Source organism: Juglans regia, chromosome 15, assembly GCF_001411555.2.
Source record: "Juglans regia cultivar Chandler chromosome 15, Walnut 2.0, whole genome shotgun sequence".
Taxonomy (NCBI): Eukaryota; Viridiplantae; Streptophyta; class Magnoliopsida; order Fagales; family Juglandaceae; genus Juglans; species Juglans regia.
The window spans coordinates 7,950,394-7,971,345 of NC_049915.1; the positions used below are offsets into that span (position 1 = coordinate 7,950,394).

Genomic DNA, 20,952 nt, shown 5'->3' on the forward strand with positions numbered 1-20,952 from the left:
TGCACTTTGAACTGTCAAATGGAATTGAGTTACTTTTGCCTTTTGTATTAGTCTCACGCTCCCGAGATTTCCTTTCCCATTTCCTCAAAGTCCTCAGCCCCCTCAACCTTTGCCATTGGCATGATACTATCTTCACCAGGTAATTGATCCAGAGCCACCCTTTTTTTATCATGTTGATTAAAATCACATACCCCAATAGTGGGTGCAACCATACTACCATTATTAGAAATCTCCCTTGTTCCCCTTTCGAGCCCTACTCCCCTCATAGGATCATGAGGGCTATATGTCCCCGACATTAGGTTAGCTGCAAAATCCTCCCCCACATGAAGACCCTGGATCTCTTGAGGGCCACCAGGTTCTAAGCACCTAACATCCTCCTGTCCAACAGTAACCTTTGCCTAGTCAGAGTGTTGACTTACGCCCTGGTTTCTAGCCATGGATCCTTAGCAGGTCCTTCTCCTGCTTTTCCTTCAGTAGGTGAATGATTTGTGCCTGCCTGAGTCCCTCCTTCCTTTTTTTTCGCTAACACATTCTCCTTTTTCTCTGCCACCTTTTTCGAATAGACTTCTGAAGTACGGTGCAATAACATATCTTGGACCATAGTACCCTCTCCCCCTTGCTGACCCGTCTGTTGGTTGTTTCCACCCTTTGAGCCACCGTATCTATGGCTATCGAAGATGTTTGTGTTCCTGGATTATCCTTGAAGCAATGGACCAAACTGAGGTGGGGGCAATGTATCTACTTGTTGAGCATTATGAGATATTGAGCAACCTTTGCCTTTGTGGTTAAGAATTCCACACTGAAAACAAAAATTTTGCAGCCTCTCGTATTTAAAAGAGATCCAGTGTTGTTTGTCATCCAGCCTTAACCATTTCCCCCGTAGTAATGGTTTGTTGAGGTTCACAGCCACCCTTACTCTAAGGCATCTTCCCCATGCACGTGCATCTGCCTCTGCGTCTACTCTAATTACTGGGCCTATCGCCTCTGCAAACTGCTCACCGAAACCTTCTGTCATGACTGATAGTGGAAGATTGTGGAGTTGTATCCAGAATGGCTCAAAGCGGAACTTCAACCCATCTATGGATTCCTTCTCATCCACCTCCATCATGGTGAGGAGGTGTCTTTCAAAGAACCATGAACGTCCACTCAGCACCTTTTCTTTGTCTTCTATATTCTGAAACTCGATCAAGAAGCACTGATCACCAAGCTCCTTAAAGGTCACCCACCCATCCAACCTCCATATTTGAGACATTGTGATTCTGAATCCTTCACTGTTCACTCCCTTTTCCGTCATAGCCTACCCAATGATACAATATTTTCCTTTTTTTCCCTCTCCGTTGGTGCTCTTGTACTGGACATGGAAGCATGCACTTTCTTCTTTAGAAAGGTGTAACCTTTCCCAACGTGATGCCAAGTCCTCCGCCTCCATCGCGTCCTACTACCCAAATACACTACCAGCAACCAAGAAAGAATCCACCAACTCACCAAAGTGAGACTTAAACCTTTGTTAGACAACAAAGGCACTGGAACCTCACGCTTTCTCCCAGAGAAAGGGAAGGACTCCCAAACCTCCCATTAAATTAAAGTCAACTCATAAGATGCCTAGCAATTGAAAAATTGATTGATAGTACTCTTGGGTATCTAAACACTATGTTACGTGGTGAATGATGTTTAATTTCCATTTTTCTAACATAAAAAATGCAATGTAAGTTTTATTATTTAGTAATATAACCAAATTATATGTTGAAGTAAAACATTTTCCATTGAGCAATTTTTGTTAGAACTTGTAACATACCTTTCCTTTGATAATGTGTTGTATGGTGGCATTGAGATCTCCTTCTACCATTGGTTGAAAAGTTCTAGACATCATATCCACTCCCTTTAGCTTAGGTGTTTTTGTACTTGTCAAAACAAACATTTTTAATTTGGGGCATCCAACTATTGTTATTTTATCCAGATATGGCCACTCAAAAGCATGATTATCTTCGATGTAAAAACACTCCAACTTTGGTAAATTCCCGAGCTTGAGGGTCTTCACTAGGGGTAATGCAATCACATCTCTATTCTCTTCATCTCCCAATTCTTTTCCAAGGATTTCTTCCATTTCATTGCAACTATATACTTGTATCTCCTCTACTTTCACAAGAAGTTTTGCTATGGATGATGTGAATAAATATTTCAAACTATCACAACTCCATACTTGTAGCAATCTCAAGTAAAAGTGTCTAGCTAACTCTGAGGTTGTAGTCATGTTTTTGTAACTCCAAGCCCACAATCTGCAAAAATTTAATGATGAAATACACAATAAATTTCTTAATCACACTTTTTGTCGGTCAGTCAAGCAAAAGGACCCATTAACCCTTTATCATGTCCAATAATGCTACCTCAGCCAATCTATCCCCTGCAAAAAGAAAGACAAATGTGCATAACTCGCTCTTTCCTCTCCTGATAATGCTCTATATATGGGACCAACCAGGTTGTAATCATTTTCTCCATTTACAGGATACTGCGTGAAAAAGCATAATATCATGCAATTAATAATCTAATCATCAAGAGCCCAACATCCACAATGCTCCAACGAAAATAAATTTAATAAAACCATATATAGAATCATGTCTGAGCAAAACAATTTATAAATGTCCAATAGGTACATTTATTATTGTAAAGCAATCTTAACTCCATAAGGCTTGATCGATCATACCATGCACTTATGTACACTAAGGTGTTTTCTTTGCATTCTTATTTCCTTTTGCTTTTGGGAAAGTGATTGCCCCCACACGGTTTCCCCTTCCTGGCTCTACCCAAAAGAAAAACCCACACATCCCATCCAACTCATAAAAATACTCCACAAAAATTATTCCATTCAAACATTCTCATAAAAAAAAAAAAAACCCAAATCAAGAGAGAGAAAACAAAACAAACTCAACAGAGAGAGAAGAAAACATATCCCAAAGGCTAGTAGTAATTTCTGTGGAAGGTGGTGATTGAAACATCCGGCAAGAGAGCAACGACGGCAAAGTCACGATATTGTAGTGATCCGGCGAGAGACAACGGCGTCAAAGGCACGATGTAGTTGTTAGTTTGGTATAAGAGAGAAAATGTTAAGATATAAAATAAATAATAAAATCTATATATTTCCATCAGCTTAAGTTGTTGGGAAGAGTGGTGATTTCATGGTACCAAAGCCTGCCATAAGACAAATGGGGAGTCACACTACTTACCCATGGCAAGGACCAGGAAAAATACTGGTCTGCACATGAGAAACTATGTTAAGAAATAATTTCACATTGCCTATAGACAAGGTCTGAACATGTTTTTTTAAGCAATGAGCAATCATCTTTTGTAAAACCGATTTTACGAAATGAGTTAGACCCATTAATTTCTTCAGCGGGTTGAATGAAAAATCGAAAAACGACGTCGTTTCGATGATAATTTTTTTTTAATTTGGTACTCAGACTGGGGTATGCTCGGGTTATGCGGTTACCGAATCAGCTTTTCTTCAGGCTAGAACCTGCAACGGGAACCCGGTCATTCGGATTTCAGACCTGGCCGAAAAAAAATCCAGCCCAGAGGAACAGTCTTACCTCCTTCTCAAGTAGCTTTAGAATTTTCTCTACGAGAATTGATTTTGCTCTTGTAGAAAATAATATAGCCCCATTGTTCTCTTATTGGACCAACTGAGTATTCTCCTATTTTTTTAAAAAATAATTTCTATTTTTTCAAAAGTAGTGTTTAATTTTTATAATTTTTTCCGTGCTCTTTGTGACCACAAATGTTCTATGAGACGTAAAACTTAAAGTTATGAGTAAGAACGGGAACACAAGTGTTACACCTTTTTCTTTTGTTTTTTGTTTCTAATAATTAGCCACACCTTTTGTCAGTCAGTCAAGCAAAGAATAACGTTTTAACACTAGTGAAAAGAATCTTTACGATTGTTTGGAAACACATCTCATATTATCTCAAAAATTTTTATAATTTTTTTTCTAAACATCACATAAATACAAATATTTTTTAATTTCAGATTTTTAAATTCTTTATCTAATTATGATCTTAATCGTTACAACATTCTCAAAACTTCTAAAAAAAATAACAAAATTATTTTTTTAAATTCCAAAACAAAAATAATATTAAAAAAATATATTAAAAATATTTTAACTTTATAATTCCCAGGTACTCCTTTCATTTGCTTAATCAAATTTGTATGCAGGTCTGTGGCGGTATTCACAATCTCTAGCGGATCATCCATCTTCCATTGCCAACTCTTTCCAACAGGATTTGTGTGATGTCTCCAACAGAAAACACATTTATTGGCACAAGCCAAACTAGGGGTTGCCTCCATGCACCTGTGGAAACCAAATTTTTGAAAAATTTAATGTGCTAGCTGAGGCACTATAAGATCATAGGCATGAATAAAAAGCAGACCATCTTAAAGAAGGGGGTGGGAAAGAATGCAGAATGGAGAACCTCATCTCTTCTGATAGGCAATCAAGAAGTTTTATTCATAAGAGCAGGCAAAGCCTAAGTACACAAGATGTATACATGAGGAGAACTTCATCTATATGAACACAGAGAAGTACATAATCTTTAGTGATTAGTCATCAGTTTTTATTTGAATTTTAATGATCTGATGAAAGTTTTCTTCGAACTGACCATATCATTTGGAAATACAAATACAAATGAAAACAAGTTTTGATTAAAAATAAAATAAACTAGATTTCTAATTACCTATGACTCTCAATTCCATAAAATGAGTGCTTGTAGTAACCTCCCCAACCTCTAAGCTGTGATTTGGTCCATCTACAAATTTTCACACCGCTATGTGAACCAATAATTTTATATCCCTGCAAATTTAGAGTTCATTCAGAGCCAATAGAACAGGAAATTGCATCATATGAAGGGGAGCGAGGGAGAGAGAAAGAGAGAGAGCAACAGATAAAGCTGAACTAGCAGAGATGTGAGGCTACTAAGATTATTCTTATGATTGGGAGAGGGACACCTCCCAGCCAATGTATCATTTAACAAAACATATCATGCCATAACGATATCTAATTCACTGGGAGCTACGAGTATACAACAATTTAACTGTAGCATTACCTTTAGACTCATAACATCAACTTATTACAAAATGATATAACCTGCCACATGACAACCATGTAACCTCCAATTGCAGGCTCTCTGTCCCTAAAAGAGTTGCTTCACAATTCCATACACTTTGCAGCTTTCTTCAATCACAGACAAAATTTGACTACTAGTACTGTCAAAACTATTGACACAGGTACCTATAAAACTCAACCCGCTTCAGTGCACGAGCTGGTGCGCTGAGCTATTATTCATCCATATTTGAACTTAAGCCAATAAACTAATTGACCTAGAGAGAAACTACATGGAAGAAGAATAGCTTTGCCACTCAATTTCAGGTAAAAGCACAAAATGATTTTGCATTTGTCTTTTAAAAAGGGTTGAGAACTGATCTAAAAACATACAAAAAAGGCAATGAATATCCAGGAATATCTTATAAAAAAACATATAATAAAAGGCTCTAACATAAAAAAGCAATGAATATCTAACAAAAAACATCTCTGATGCCTTTATCCAGGGAAAAAAGCTCATGAAATGTCCAGAAATTCTCCACAGAGTATTAATTAAAACCTAAACATCTCCATTAGCTCTAGTTAATAATCAGATTAGCTAGAGGTTCCAAGATAACTGAACATCTCATTGGGCTTAATGGGGTTACAAAATAACATATTTACAGTCACAGATATAGCCTTAAATGCTAAAAAAATTTGTGAATCAAAACAGACCCCTTGTAATGTTCCAAAGTAATGTACTTATAAAAAAAAAAATGTTCCAAAGTCAATCCCAGGTCACATCTGGGTTGATATTCCAAAAGACTTGTCAATAGTTCACTTGGAGCCCCATTGAACCATTATAAAAAGTAAGAACTTTTTCCTCTCAAGCAATGTGGGATCATATACACCATATACACTAATCAATCAATATGGGATATCATAATCTCCATTTTCAATTCCCAATGTCCTCGTCAGGTTAGTCTATTGTAGGTGGCACGGCTCAAGTCCACACTTCTAGTTGAAATAGGTTTTGATACCATTTGTAACACCTCAAGGGAAGACCTAAACTACATTTGGGTCTATACTCCAAAATGAACTAGTCAATGGTACAATTAGAGTGCCGTTTGAACTATTATAAAGAGTAATAACTTCTCCCTCCCACAGTTTCACATAGCTTCGACAGATAATTTTGAGAAATCTCCATCTCCACAAGTGCAACTTTCTAGTTGGGGGACAGGACGCAATAGAATACGCATTTGAAATCCCAATACATAACCAGGAAGGGTGTAGGCAATAAAAATGTTCCACGAAAAATGACGGGATCATAAAAGTTCAAAAGAGCGCCATTTTCCTTGATTTCAGGGACAAGAAGACAGAGATAAAGAGAAAACTGTAAATACACGACCGCACCGACTTCTCTAAGCTCGCCCTAATCACCGGAGTCACCATCTCTTTTTTCCCATCCAATTTCCCGTTACTTTCAGCCATTACCGCCGACTTCCTTGATGGCCCTTTCCGCGCAATATCCTCCAGATCAACAATCTCCACGCTGCCTTCCCGATCCTCATCCTCATCCTCATCCTCATCCGAGCTACCAAAACTCTCAGTATCATTCACCCCACCAACTAAGGCCTCAGTCTCAGAACGCAAAACTTCACCATTATCTAAGATGCCAACCTTCAAAAGCCCAACCACCTTAGCACTCCAGGCCTCAAATACTTCATCAAAATAACTGTTATCCACATCCCTTTCCCAGACTGGCAAAATCTCGTTGGCACCCAACGCTCTCATCTGTTTCGAATAGTCCCTCGCAACCGCATTGAATGTCGCGCCGTAAGCACCGCTTCCCACGCCGAAGACCGCGAATTTACACCGAGACAGCAACAGAGACCCGACCCTAAAGTCCTCTACGCTCTCGGAGAGCCAACTTGAGAAGAACTTGGCATTTGCAGGGGGCTTTCCATCTTCCCAGGTGGAAGCGATGATTAAACTAGTGATTCTTTCGGGAGGTCCTCAGTCCTTGGGATCGACAAGGTCAAACGACAAGTTCTTCGACGATAAAAGATCGAAGAGACGGAGAGCTAGGGCTTCTGAGGTACCAGTTTGTGAAACAAAGAAGATCTTGGCTTTCGAATGAGAGAGATTAGGGTTAGTGTTAGGGGTAGGGTTTAAGGAGAATTTGAGTTGTCTGAGGCGGCGAGACTTGTAGAAGCAATAGAATGTGGAGGCAGAAAGAAGGGCGAGTAGGGTGAGTCGAGCAGGGACAGAGGAGAAGGACATGGTGGGTATTTAACCCTCTGATTCTAACCCTTCAGGTAAAGTGGCCAATTGTCGATGACTTCATGTTCTAGAGCTCAGGGAGGTTTGGCACTCAGAAGAGAGTGGGCCCTGTGCGCTTTGTTATCCATCCAACTGGACTTTTGTATTCTTTATAGGCCTCATGTGGTAATGTATGGATTTAGGCCCAAACAGAGTACATCACTTTTCTCTGCAAATGTATGGGCTCCGTCGAAGGAGATAATATTGAGAAAGAAATACTATTTAACAAAGAGTAATGTTATACACCACATTCTCATCATATTTTGATCATACTAAGTAGTATATAGCATATTCATCACCATTAAATATTAATGAAACATGCAATAAATGATCATTTAATAGTATAAATGTGTCACATCATACTTAGTGGAATGAAAGTGAGATGGTAATATGGTGGATAGAATTTTCCTTTATCAAATTAGCATTATTTGCCATTCTTTTATAGGATCGATACAGAGGTGAGATGAAACTATTTCACTTCATCTCATCTAATTTCAACTAATAATTTAATTATTGTTCATAAATCAACTCATCTCGACTCATCTCATCTAATCTCGCTATCCAAGCAGGCCAGTCTCTTATCATTTAAAAGAGAGTTGTAAAAATAGTTTAATATTGTATGTATTTATATATAATTTTTCTGCTTATTTGCCAATTATTTTGATATTATATCATGAAATTATGAAAAGATAATGAATAACACTTTTCTTTTAAAACTCACACTTTCAAATATGGAAGTATCACCCTATAAAAATTATTGAAATCTTTTATTTGAATTTCAGATTTTACATATTTTCCCCTTCATGTAAAATGTAGTTGTAAAAGGAGTTGAAATTTGAATGCATATATCAATATGAAGATTATTTTTGTAATCGAGTTACACGATAAGTACTGCTCAATTGGATTAGTATGATTAAAGAAGACTATCGTTTATGTTTTTAATTGGTTATTTCTCAAACTTTCTCTCTCTTTTATTATTTCATTTGTCTCTCTCTTTTTCTGAATAAGTTAAAATTAATTAAAATTAACAATATGGTAAGACATATACCCCAAAACAAACGAAAAGATAAAACCAAAATATTTTCATCCTATATTTCTTTGAGGAATAGGATGTATCGCCTTTGATGTACAAGATCTTTAGACAGGCTAGCTCTTTGGGACCAACCGGAGGATCATTGGATGTCTGCTTGAGCTCTCTTCTTAGATTCCCTCCATCCACAAATGTTTCTACTCTCACTACTTCCTCTCGTTTATGGCAATATGGATTGGGTCATGCCACTTTTTCTTGTGTTCAACTTTCAGCTTCTCAAAGTTATCTAGACTCGTAAATTTGAGTCTTTTGATTGTGTTTCATGCCAATTTGGAAAATAAACACACTTTTTGTTTAATAAAAGTGATTATTTTCTTCTGCACATTTTGGTATTTGGCGACCTGCTCCCATTTTCACATAGGTAGGGGCAGAACAAGAAAATATGATTTGGAGGAGCCAAATTAAAAAATAATAATAATTTTGGGAGAGAGACAAATACTAATTTTTATAAAAACACCTTCCAAAATTTCATTTTCATCAAATTTTGAAAATTTTGGGGGGATCAAGCCTATTATTTTGTTATATTTGTTGATGATTATTATCCCTATACTTGGATATATCTCTTATACTATTATTCTGAATTTGCTCAAATTTATCAGAACTATCACAAAATAGTACAAATTTATTTTTTTCGTACCATCAAAATCCTTCGTTCAAACAATGTTATAAAATATAATTACAAATCTTTTCTTGATTTCTTGAGTCGACAAGGAATACTCTCACATTATTCGTGCCCATATACTGCTAAAAAAAATAGACAAACAGAAAGAAAATATTGTCACACTTTAGACATTCTAAGAGCCATTTTCATTTATGCTTCTATTCCTGAAAAACTTTGAGGTAAGGCTACTCTAATTGTTGTCTACACAATCAATGTGCCTTTTCTTACTGTCCATAACAATATTATTCATCAATGGAGTTCAAAAATTTGAGGTGAAGGATAGAGGCTTGGCGACTTGTACTTCAAATGTGTAGTTTATGTTGCTCCGGCTAATTTAACCAATTTCATGGAATCAAGGTAAAGAGACTTCTTATTCGGACCAAATGTAAACTCAAATTTTAGCTAATATCACATAAGTTTGTATTTGCCTATTCCATTCAAATCTAATCTCCACATTGAATCATTTACTCTCTATATAATAAAAAAATATTATTAATTTAATAATTTTTTTATTTAATTTATTTTTATCACATTTTGTAGTTCTACCAATTAAATGTCAATAATAATAATTATATTCTAATTAAATTAATATTAAAAAAATCATATTTTCAAAGGTCATTTAATACTAATAACTAAAAATATTTGATTAAACTCATCTAAAATTCTATATAAATTTCTTCATTACTAATCAAATATCTACATTTTCCATCAAATTATATTCTTTTACCAAAATTTCTTCCCAAACTTTCATCTATCAACTACAACAACATTACAGCAACATACTAGTTACGAAAAACACCTATACAAATCTTCACTTCCAACAAGACATTACCTTGTCTAGCAACATACTTGTGTTCATGTCAACAACACATAACAATAGCACAAAAAGAAACCCCAAGATTACAACCCAATACGTACAATACACGCATTTTTTATGCTAAATAAAATTAAAAAAAAAAAAAAAAAACAACAACAACAACAACCAAGATCTATCATACTAAGTTACAAAAAAAATCCACATACTAAGTTACAAAAACCATCAACATAAAATCTGCAATTCCAACAACACATAATAGCAACACAAAACACAGTTTTCAAAGAGTCTCAGTAATGTCGACCAGCCACAAAGGGTGTTTTGAGGAGTACCTACAAAAGCACAACCATCCATAAATGTTGGCACAACAGAAAGTATGCAGACTTTAATCAGATAAACAACATAAACTAAATGAGACAGACTTTAATAGTTTTCTAACTATTAATTTGCTTATAACCACATATATAAATTTTGCAATATTAAGCCCATAATTAATGCATAAGTTTGACTCAAGAATTGATTCATTCTATTAATAAACCATCACATGGTGGTAACGTTGTTCTTAAGATTGATATGGCGAAGGCCTACGATAGTGTGGATTGGTCCTTTCTAGTGTATGTGCTAAAAGCTTTTGGCTTTTTGGAAGATTTTTGTATGTTGATCAGACACTATATTTCTAATCCATGGTTCTCCGTGGTTATGAATGGAGTTCCTAAGGGATTCTTTAAAGGAGGCCGAGGATTGCGACAAGGTGATCCTATTTCTCCTTATTTGTTTACTTTAGTTGAGAAAAATTTTTCAAGAATGATTAAAAAACAAGTGGATATGGGTAAGATTATTCCATTTTATCATTTGAGGGGATCCCCTATTATTTCTCATCTGCTTTACGCTGATGATATGTTGCTATTTTGTAATGGAGGAAAGGCTTCTTTAAGAACTATTATGGAGGTTTTGAAGACTTATGAACGATGGTCGGGTCAAGTTGTTAATCAAAGGAAATCCAATATTTTCTTTTCTTCGCAGATTTCTTTGTTTATACGTAGGGACCTTATCCGTTTCACTGGTTTTGTGGAAGGATGTTTTCCTTTCAAATATTTGGGTGTTCCTATTATTTCAGGTAGACAGAAGATTGTGCATTTTGATGATTTGATTGCTAAAGTACAGGCCAAGTTGGAGGGTTGGCAAGCCAGATTGTTATCCAGTGGGGCACGGTTGATTCTTATCAAACATGTGCTCCAAAGTATTCCGGTGCATAGTCTGTCCATATTAAGGACACCTAGATCTGTCTTTGAGAAAATTCAAAGAATCATTAGTACTTTTTTCTGGGGAGTAAAAGATGGTAAACCTAAGAAAAAATGGCGTTCCTGGGATGATATTTGTAAGCCGATTTCGGAAGGTGGTATGGGTATCAGAAATCTGAGAGAAGTACAGTCATCTTTACATATGAAACTAGCTTGGAATTTATTGCAAGGTAATTCTCTTTGGTCCAATTTTTTTCATGCTAAATATGTTGGGGATAGAAATTTTTCTATGGTGGATCCAAAGAAAGGGTCCATTTTTTGGAAGTTGTTGTTACAGAATATTCCTCTTGTGCAAGCTCATTCTAAATGGAAAGTGAGGGAGGGAAATCTATTTTTTTGGCATGATAATTGGCATGATACTTCTCCTTTAAATGAGAGTACCCAGATTTCTGATTTGCCGAATCTTAAATTGGAAGATTGTAAAACTGAATTGGGTTGGAACTTTGGAGTTAGTTACTCGGTTGGTTGGTCATCAAAAAGCTGAAGATATTATCTTGCAGCTGGGGAGGATTAAAGATGGGCGAGTTGTTCTGATATGGCTCCCGAATGCTGATGGGAAATTTTCTTCTAGAAGCGCATGGAATTGTATTCGTTCAAGGGGTCTAGAATTTCTTTGGGCAAAATGGGTCTGGAACCCAGCTCTTCCAAAAAAAATTTCGATTACAAAGTGGAAGGTCATTCATGATTGTTTGCCGGTGGATGATCGCATACGGAAAATTGGTATTCCTATAGTTTTTCGTTGTGATTGTTGTTTGTCATATGGTTATGAGGACCTTAATCATATTCTTGCGGGAGGGGAGTTTGTAGAAAAAATTTGGAGAATTTGCTCAGTTGTTCTGGGAGTACCTTTGTTGGTAGGTAGTTCAAGGAGACATAGGGTGGATTGCTGGCATAGGAGGGCGAGGAATTCTAATCGTCCTGGACAATTATTTGGTATTCTCCCGGCTATCATTACTTGGAGGTTATGGGGGCGTCGTTGTAAGGCTAGGATGGAAGGTGTGAGGGATTTGGTCCAACAGGTTTGGTGTTCCATAAAATATTGGGTGTCTTGGATTGCTTTAAAGCTTAGGGAGGTAAATGTGCTCACTCGGCGAGATGAAGGTATTTTACAATGTTTCAATTTGCCCTTAACATCCATGAGAAAGGAGATTGCCATTTCGGTTATGTGGAAACATCCTAAGCTAGGTTGGGTTAAGTTGAATGTGGATGGTTGTTCTCTGGGAAATCCCAGTGCTTCGGGTGTGGGTGGAATTATTAGGGATTATAAAGGGAATTTGATTTGTGGGTTTGCCGCTACGACTGGTTATAATTCTAATAACTTTGCTGAATTGATGGGTTTACTCCATGGGCTTCGGCACATTGATTAGTTGGGTTTTTTATGTGTGGAAATTGAATTGGATTCCTTGTTAGTACTTAACTGGTTGAGGGATCAGAGATGTGGGCTATGGTATATGGAGGATTATTGGGAAGAAATACAACAATGGCTAGCTGGGCTTCAAGTTTCTTTAGTTCATTGTTACAGAGAAAGTAATTCGGTTGCTGATTGTTTGGCTAAAATGGGGGCAAAAGGTTTAACTGGTTCTTGGGCTACGTTATCTGAGTTGCCTGCTCCCATTAGAGGTAATATTAGACTTAATAGAGGGGGTTTTCCCTATATTCGTAAATTTCTTAGAGTTGGCTAGGGGGGACATCGATCCAGGAATGTATTTTTTTTGCAGGTTAATAATTTGGGTCTTGGTTTTGTATCCTTTGGTTTTGTATTGTCCTGTTATTAAATTAAGTTGATTTTTTGAGGTTTGGTTTTGGGCATAGTTCTATATTTGTAACCCCTAACCTCTGAATGTAACGACGGTATTCCTCCGCCATAAGTGAGGGTATTAATAAAATTGGGATGGGTCACTATTGGACATGTGACCTTCGGCTCTTTAATAATAAAAAAAAAAATGCAAACTGTGATTCTTGCAAATTGTGAGCAAAAAAAATGCAAACTGTGGTTTTGGAAAATCTAATCATACTTCTCCCTCCATGAGTATACATGAAAAAGCACCCATGAAAGTTCCAATGCAATATCCCCAACAACCTGCCTCAGAACAACAATGAAAATGTGCAGAAGCACACAACCCTTGGCAAAGAAACTTTGCAACTCTCTGTCCTTGACAATAGAAGCAAACCAGAGAAGCAAACCAAAAAGTTGATTTATTGTATTATTTCAGGTTTGAATTTATACAAAACTTTTTACAAAACAGATGAGATAATGACCCAAAACATTACAAATTACCCAACATGACCAACAAAAAAAAAACCTAGAATATTATATCTCATTTTTTTTTCAAACAAAACAAGAATTGCAGTCTTTAGCAGTGTTGGTTTCTCGACATCATTAATTCTTCAACTACAGACAATATGTTAAAAAAAAAGCTAGACAGTGTGCATCAGATTTTGCAACAAATGTTGTGGCAGTGAGACTGGTGTTAAATTTGTAAGGGATTTGGGAGTGAGAATAAAAATGGAGAGAGGGATTTCGAGAGTGAGCGAAAGGAAGGGGAGAGGGATTTCGGGAGTGAGACTGGTGGTAAATTTGGGGAGAGTGGGAATTTCTCTATCTCTCTCACAAGGCTCAGCCTTTGGGTTATGGGAGTGAAGAGTTGTGACAATTAGAGCGAGTTACGAGAGTGAGAGAGAGCATGGGGAGAGTTATGGGAGTGAGTGAAGGTTCAATATAGAGAATGGGAGAGAATACAGTGAGGTAGAGTTACGGATGTGCGGGAGAGAAGGTTTAGTGAAGAGAATGGGAGAGAATACAGTGAGAATGGGAGGGTCTCAATAGTGGGAGGGTTTCTTGCAAAATTGAGAGAAATGATAAATAAATATTATAGTACTATTTGGCTAAGTTACTGTACATCCACATATTTGGTGAGTTAATGTAGTTAATGTCTAAATTTATATAGATATGTCTAATTTGATGTGGAATGCTTTAAATTCTTGTTAGCTAAATTTGTTTAAAGTTGGATTTTGGACAAACTAATGAGATGGCTTGGCGACTTGTACTTCAAATGTGTAGTTTATGCTGCTCCAGCTAATTTAAGCTACCACATGGAATCAAGGTATAGAGACTTCAAAATATTTAAAAAAGTATTAGATGATAACTAAGATCAGTATGGCTAAATGAGCTTGTAACTTGAAACATAAACTATCATGTGGATTGAAAAGCAAACACAAGGTTTGTAATTGCTTAGTGTCTAGTTCCAAAACAAGGAGGCTTTTTCTTTGTGTGAAGTTTTCAAGTCAAGCAAGAAACTCCCTAGTACAATGGGAAATTAGTTTTTACATTTGTGAAATCAACAATTATCTCAAAAGTTTTAGGGAAGAGGTAGATTTAATTATTTGTATTATAGTTTTAATATTCTCCATCATGGGGGCCAAGCAACCCCTCAATGAGTGGGCCGAATACGTAGAATATTTAATTAAATAGGGTAGAGTATAGAGTGAGGATTCAAATTCAGGACCTCTGCTATGCTAATGATTAGATAATTATTAGATAAAAAAATTGAAGATTTAAAATTAAAAAGTATTTTATATTTGAGTGATGTTTGAGAATGAAATATTTGTAAATATCTTGTTACCCAAGCAAGCCCAAAACAAAATAGGTAATAGAGGGAGATTGTTGTCTAGGGATTAGATAGATTAGATAGAGCAAGGAAGTAATATGCCAAATTCATATGTCAATTGAAATTTGCATGTTTAGGGTGCTAGCAGACATCTTGTTTATACACTTAATGGAGAAGACTATATATAATGGCTAAGAAATAATCTCTCTAAATTTTGTCTGAATTTAAAAGTCTCAAGTGGGATAAAGAAGATACACAAATTTCTAGGAAAGCATGGAGTTTGCATTTTCCAAAATAGTATTCAAATATTATTTTAACTTAATAATATTTTTATTCAACTTTTTCTTTATCATTTTCCAAAATCTAATAAAGCATTCTAATTCAAATTATTTTACTACTATTCACAAATCATTTTACTACTGTTCATGTTGAAATTTTTTCATTTCATTTCATTCCGAAGAATCCCCTTGGTAAGAAGGCTTTAAGGGTTAGGCACTTAGTAAGTTTAATTGGAGCTTGTAATCTCAGTCTTCCCTTAAAGAATAGGCTACTGCATGTCTTCTTAGATGGGGGAAGGTTCAACCATGCATTAGGAATTATGTCTATAATACTTGTCCTTATCTTCATTGAATATCATTGAATATTTGAAATAATTGCCTTATAAAAGAAAAAAGAATACAAAATTACTAAATAATTTAAAATTGGAGTTCCGTCCTCTTTTAAAAAAAAAAAAAGAGAAGTAAACAATTAATTGAAAATTCACATAGTAAGGATATCTACGACTGCTAGTCAAGAGATTGAGAAGAGGGTCCTAAAATTAGAAAAAGAATTAATTATAGAAAATTGAGAACTATAAAAATAAAAAGAAAGGAGTGAAAATGTGGGAATCGATCAAGTATAGAAACTTACGTGCTCATGTATATGTAGACTTGGAACTTCCGCGACCTCTTAAAAAACCAAAAATAGCTTCATGCAGCCCTGAAATTCAAATAAAATAACTTTAAGAAGTTAGATTCTATAAAAGAAAAAAATATTTAATCACATTAGGTACCTGCTGGGTCGTTGAGCAAACTTAGGTTATTGGAAGATAAACTGATCAAACCCCTGAAAGAATAAAGAACCCATATATCAAACCAAGTCGTAAATTAAAACTCAATTATTAACTCATAAGATGACTAGCAATTGATCAAAAATTGATTGATAGTACTCTTGGGTATCTATACACTATGTTACTACGTGGTGAACGATGTTTAATTTCAATTTTTCTAACATAAAAATGCAATGTGATTTTTATATATAATTTAGTAATATAACCAAATTATATGCATCTCTATTATTACGATGGTCTCTACAGATAGTTGAAGTAAAACCTTTCCCATTAAGCAATGTTTTTTTATAAATTGTAACATACCTTTCCTTTGATAATGTGTTGTATGGTGGCATTGAGGTCTCCTTCTACCATTGGTTGAAAAGTTCTGGACTTCATATGCAATACTCCCTTTAGCTTAGGTGTGTTTGTACTTGTCGAAACAAACATTTTTAATTTTGGGCATCCACCTATTGTTATTTCATCCAGAGATGGCCACTCAAATGCATGATTATCTTCGGTGTAAAAGCACTCCAACTTTTGTAAATCCGCTAGCTCGAGGGTCTTCATTAGGGGGAATGCAATCACATCTCTATTCTCTTCATCTCCCAATTCTTTTCCAAGGATTTCTTCCATTTCATTGCAACGATGTACGTCTATTTTCTCTAATTTGACAAGAAGTTTTGCAATGGATGGTGTGAACAAACATTTCAAACTATCACATCCCCATACTTGTAGAAATCTCAAGTAATTAAATCCCTTAATATCTCGTGGGCCTTTCTTCCATATATGCAATAGTTTCGGTAAATCTTCTAAATACAACAATGTCAAATTATTGAAGATATTGCTTTCTTTGGCATTTAGTCCCTCAAGTTCAAATATCACTTCCAATGAAACACATCGATATATAGAAAGTTCTTCTAGATTCCCCAAACTTTCAATCAAGTTGTATTGAAACAGAGAAAACATCTTTACTTGATTTCCGGTCTCACTCACATTTTGCTCCTCTTCCTTTGTCAATGTAATCTACCAAAACATCAAAAAGTGTGAAGGATAAAAGTAAATAAAAATAAAATAATTAATGCAATTGTATAGAGAAGTGTTTCAAAAGAGTTATAAATGAAAAGAACCTACCTCAACTGAATTCGTGGAATTACAGATGCCAATGAGCCTTGGTAAGTTGAATAATGATAGTGACCGCAAGAGACGGAAGGTATTAGTTGGAGTACTATCCGATGTGGCTTCGAGTAGATATTCTAAATCTTCAGAGTCACGAATTGTTAGATTCTTCAAGCTGCATGGTAAAATTCCTTTTTGCCCTTTCTCAAACCAAATATGTTTCAAATTTTTTACAATATCCAACCTCAAATCTACAGCTTTCTTCAACAATGAACGAATTTCTCGGTATTCCCCAAGATCACTTGCATCCTCCACTTTGAGTTCCAAAGTATTTTCAAATAAATATGTCACATTCTCTGGCTCAAAATCTATCCCAATATCTATCCTAAATCTGAAATTGGAGTTACTGAAGTACAATTCTTTTGGCAAGCATGAGATACTTGGCACACTGATTTCTAAAACCACCAGTTGATTGGAATAAGGAATTAGTTCAGTAAGGCTTGCATTATTATTTGTTACTTCTCCATTTCCTTCCATCGTAGTCGTACGTCCCCATTTCCAAAATCCGTCCATGTACAATTCTTCTAGTCGAGATAAACCGGATAATACACCAGCCGCAATTCGCTTTAGATATACACATCCCTTCATATCTAGTAACTTTAATCGACTAAGATTTCCTATTTCCAACGGCAACTCCTCAATCTTGGAATAAGGAAAGCCAAGAATTTCTAGGTTGCCCAGGGTTCCAATTGCCGACACATCTCCTAAGCAACAATACTGCAGATTCAACATTCGAAGGTTCTGGAGGATCTGGATTGATGGCGGCAACGTCGTCAAGGAAGATCTACATTCTTGCAAAGACAACATCTTTAGCTCCTTCATCCCGTCAAATAAATTGTCTGGGAATGTTTTTGAATGGTTCCTACATGATAGTTGCAAAAGCTGAAGTGTGGGACACTTCAACTCAGTAGGATGCCATTTCATTTCTCCAAGTAAAAGAGAAATTGTGGTGTAACTGTCAAATCTATCATTCTGTGGCCATTCTTCAAGTTCTTCATGCAACACTACCATAAAACCATTTTTGTCTCTGGATGCAATATCTATGGCAACATCTCGTACAACATCATGCATTTTGACGTATTCCTTCCCGTCGCTATCCAACAAGAGATTTACTCTTATAAGATCCTTAACTATTGTGTGGACAAATACTCTTGTTTGTTCCACAGTACCCATGAGAAACCTTTTTACAACTCCATACCTGACTAAATCTTCAATTGGAACATCATCATCTTCGAGATACAAACAACATAGCAAAAAACATGATTTGGCTTCGTCACTTTCTAAGTAATTGTAGCTGAACTCTATGTTGGAAAATACCTTTTGCTGGCCATCGATATTTTTTGGTCTAGACATTTTCAGTTGCTGAAGTGCATTTTTCCACTCATTTTTGTCACTTTTGTTGCTAAGAGCACCTCCAACTGTCGCAATGGCAAGGGGTGAACCTGCACATTCCTTCGCAACCTGTTTTGCAATTGAGATTAGATCGGATCTATTGACACATTTACCTGCCATCTCTACGAAAAGATTCCACGCTTCTTCTTCAGATAAAGGGTCAACTCGAAAAGTCTCCTGAATTTCTATCCCATTGCAAGGTTTTTTGTTTCTTGACGTCAACAAGATTTTGCAGCTCTTTTCTTTAAATGCTGAGTAAACTCCAATATCCTCAATGTCCTCATTATAAAGTGGTTTCCAAACATCATCTAATATCAAAAGGACTTTCTTATTCACCGTCAATATTGAATCTAATTCATCTGCTCTTCCTTGTAAAGTCTCCGCTTTAAGTCTCGTACCTAGAGATTCTGCAAGTTCGCCTTGAATTTTTCTAACGTCTGGACTTTGAGACACCACCGCAATGGCAACTTTATTGAATAAATTATCATATTTCATCACTCTTGTCTTAATCTCTTTGGCCATTTTTGTCTTGCCAATGCCTCCCATACCGCATAATGCAATCATGTTTATATCGTCATTCTTTAGAGCATTCAAAATATTTTGAATCGTTGATTCTCGTGATTCAAAATACTTGAACCATTGATTTGTGGATGATGATCTTCCTTTCAATGAAGATGCATTTTGGTGCACCAGATGATAACTTTCACCTTTTTTTAGCAAGTCATCGATAGCTTGAGTATTCTTTTGAGCTTCCTTACTCAAGGAATAGCGTAGCTTCAGATCCGGACACCAACCATTCAAGCACATCCTATTAGCTTCGACATCTTCTTCTTGAAGGAATTTCTGGGCTTCTTCAATTTGTTTCTCCACATTTGCCTGCCAGGTCTTAACTTCACTTGGGACTTCTTTTCGTTCTTGTTGGGCTTCATCAATAGATCGTTGCACTGCCTTCTCCTTGCCACTTAACTCCCGAATTTTATCTTCGAGAATTGCAATATTGCTCTTGTAGGAAATAATATAGCCAAACTGTTCTCCGATTAATGGACTAAACAAGTCTGCTACTATTTTTCCAACAATTGTAAGAATGGGACGAAATCTGCCACCTGCCCATTTACCAATCAAAGAAGCAAAACAGAAAAGAAAGTAAGTCAAAAATTGGAATATCAGAGAAAAACAAGCATGTTGTAAGAAAAGAAGGCTATGGCAGGGGACATCGATCTCTTCCCCTTTCTTGTTCTTCTATATATACGATTCATTATATTCATAAATTAACATCATGAAGAAATTAGTAAGAACCTCTTAATTTTGCAAGATCTCTTCCCCCTTTCTCAGACGGAGAAGTACCTGAGCCAATCTATCATCTGCAAAAAGAAAGATAAAAAGTGTCTACCTAACTCTGAGGTTTCAGTCAAGCAAAAGGACCAATTAATAATTCAGATCATGTGGAGCATGGGTATCTAATCCCATTTTCTTTTGTGTTTTAGTGTCGGCGTCCATCGCAATACTTTTCCATATTATTTGATGATACAATTATTGATACAGTTAAATGGTAAATATAGATATTCATTCTTGTAACGTTTTAATTAATGGGAATCTTAAGTCATGAAAACTATAAAGATTTTAAAATTTAAAATTCAATTAAAAAATTGATTAAATGAGACTATGATTGAATATGAATCAACATATAATATTCTTTTCTAAACTATGATTATCTTCCATTATAATATTCTTGGTCTAGACTCCCCGCAAGTGAACATTAACGGCCTTTTAGAGCAGCATGCCATTCTTATCTATATCTATGGAATATACAAGTGGTGGGTATCTAATCCCATTTTCTTTTGTCGTTTAGTGTCCGGCCGAATACTTTTCCATTATTCGATTATTTTAGATGTTCTTGTAACGCTTTAACACCGCCCCGGGGGTTGTTTTGAATTAGTCGAGATTGAGATTAATTGAAATAATTTATGAATAATGGTTAGATATATAAATTGAGACGGTGGTTAGATATATAAATTGAGACGGCATGCGTTAGAAATGGTTTAAATTAAAATATTTTATAAAATTTTGAAAAAAGAGAGAGAAAATGTTGAATAAAATTAATTATAAAGTTAAAATATTTTTAAAATATTATTTTTTAATATTATTTTTATTTTTAAATTTAAAAAGTTGAATTATTTTTTATGTTTTATTTGAAAGTTTAAAAAAATTATAATAATTACGTAATAATTAAATGAAAAAGTTGAAAATTTAAATTTTAAAAGTATTTGTATTTATATTTATAATTGAATATTGAGATGAAATGGAAAAAACAGGCATTGACAATATTATCTATATTTATAATTTACATTTTTTTTTCTCTTTCGGACCCTTTCTTTGAATCTTATGTCCAGACAAAATCAAAAGTGCCGATATTTTTATTTAAATACTCT

At 35.4% G+C, this 20,952-nt stretch overlaps 1 protein-coding gene and 1 pseudogene across 1 annotated transcript; both read right to left on the reverse strand.

Moving 5' to 3' along the window:
* Positions 1-2,380: 2,380 nt before the first annotated feature.
* On the reverse strand, positions 2,381-7,352 carry LOC109018406 (annotated as a pseudogene).
* A 2,600-nt stretch (positions 7,353-9,952) lies between these two features.
* LOC109017551 (probable disease resistance protein At4g27220) lies at positions 9,953-19,906 on the reverse strand. The gene is made up of 6 exons (XM_035685868.1): positions 19,820-19,906; positions 17,087-19,626; positions 16,277-16,978; positions 15,917-15,969; positions 15,775-15,843; positions 9,953-10,288 (listed from the first exon to the last, which is right to left on the reverse strand). Exons 2-4 carry the CDS (start codon positions 19,328-19,330, stop codon positions 15,943-15,945), a joined length of 2,973 nt encoding a protein of 990 aa, XP_035541761.1. The 5' UTR covers positions 19,331-19,626; positions 19,820-19,906; the 3' UTR covers positions 9,953-10,288; positions 15,775-15,843; positions 15,917-15,942.
* Between the last annotated feature and the right edge of the window lie 1,046 nt (positions 19,907-20,952).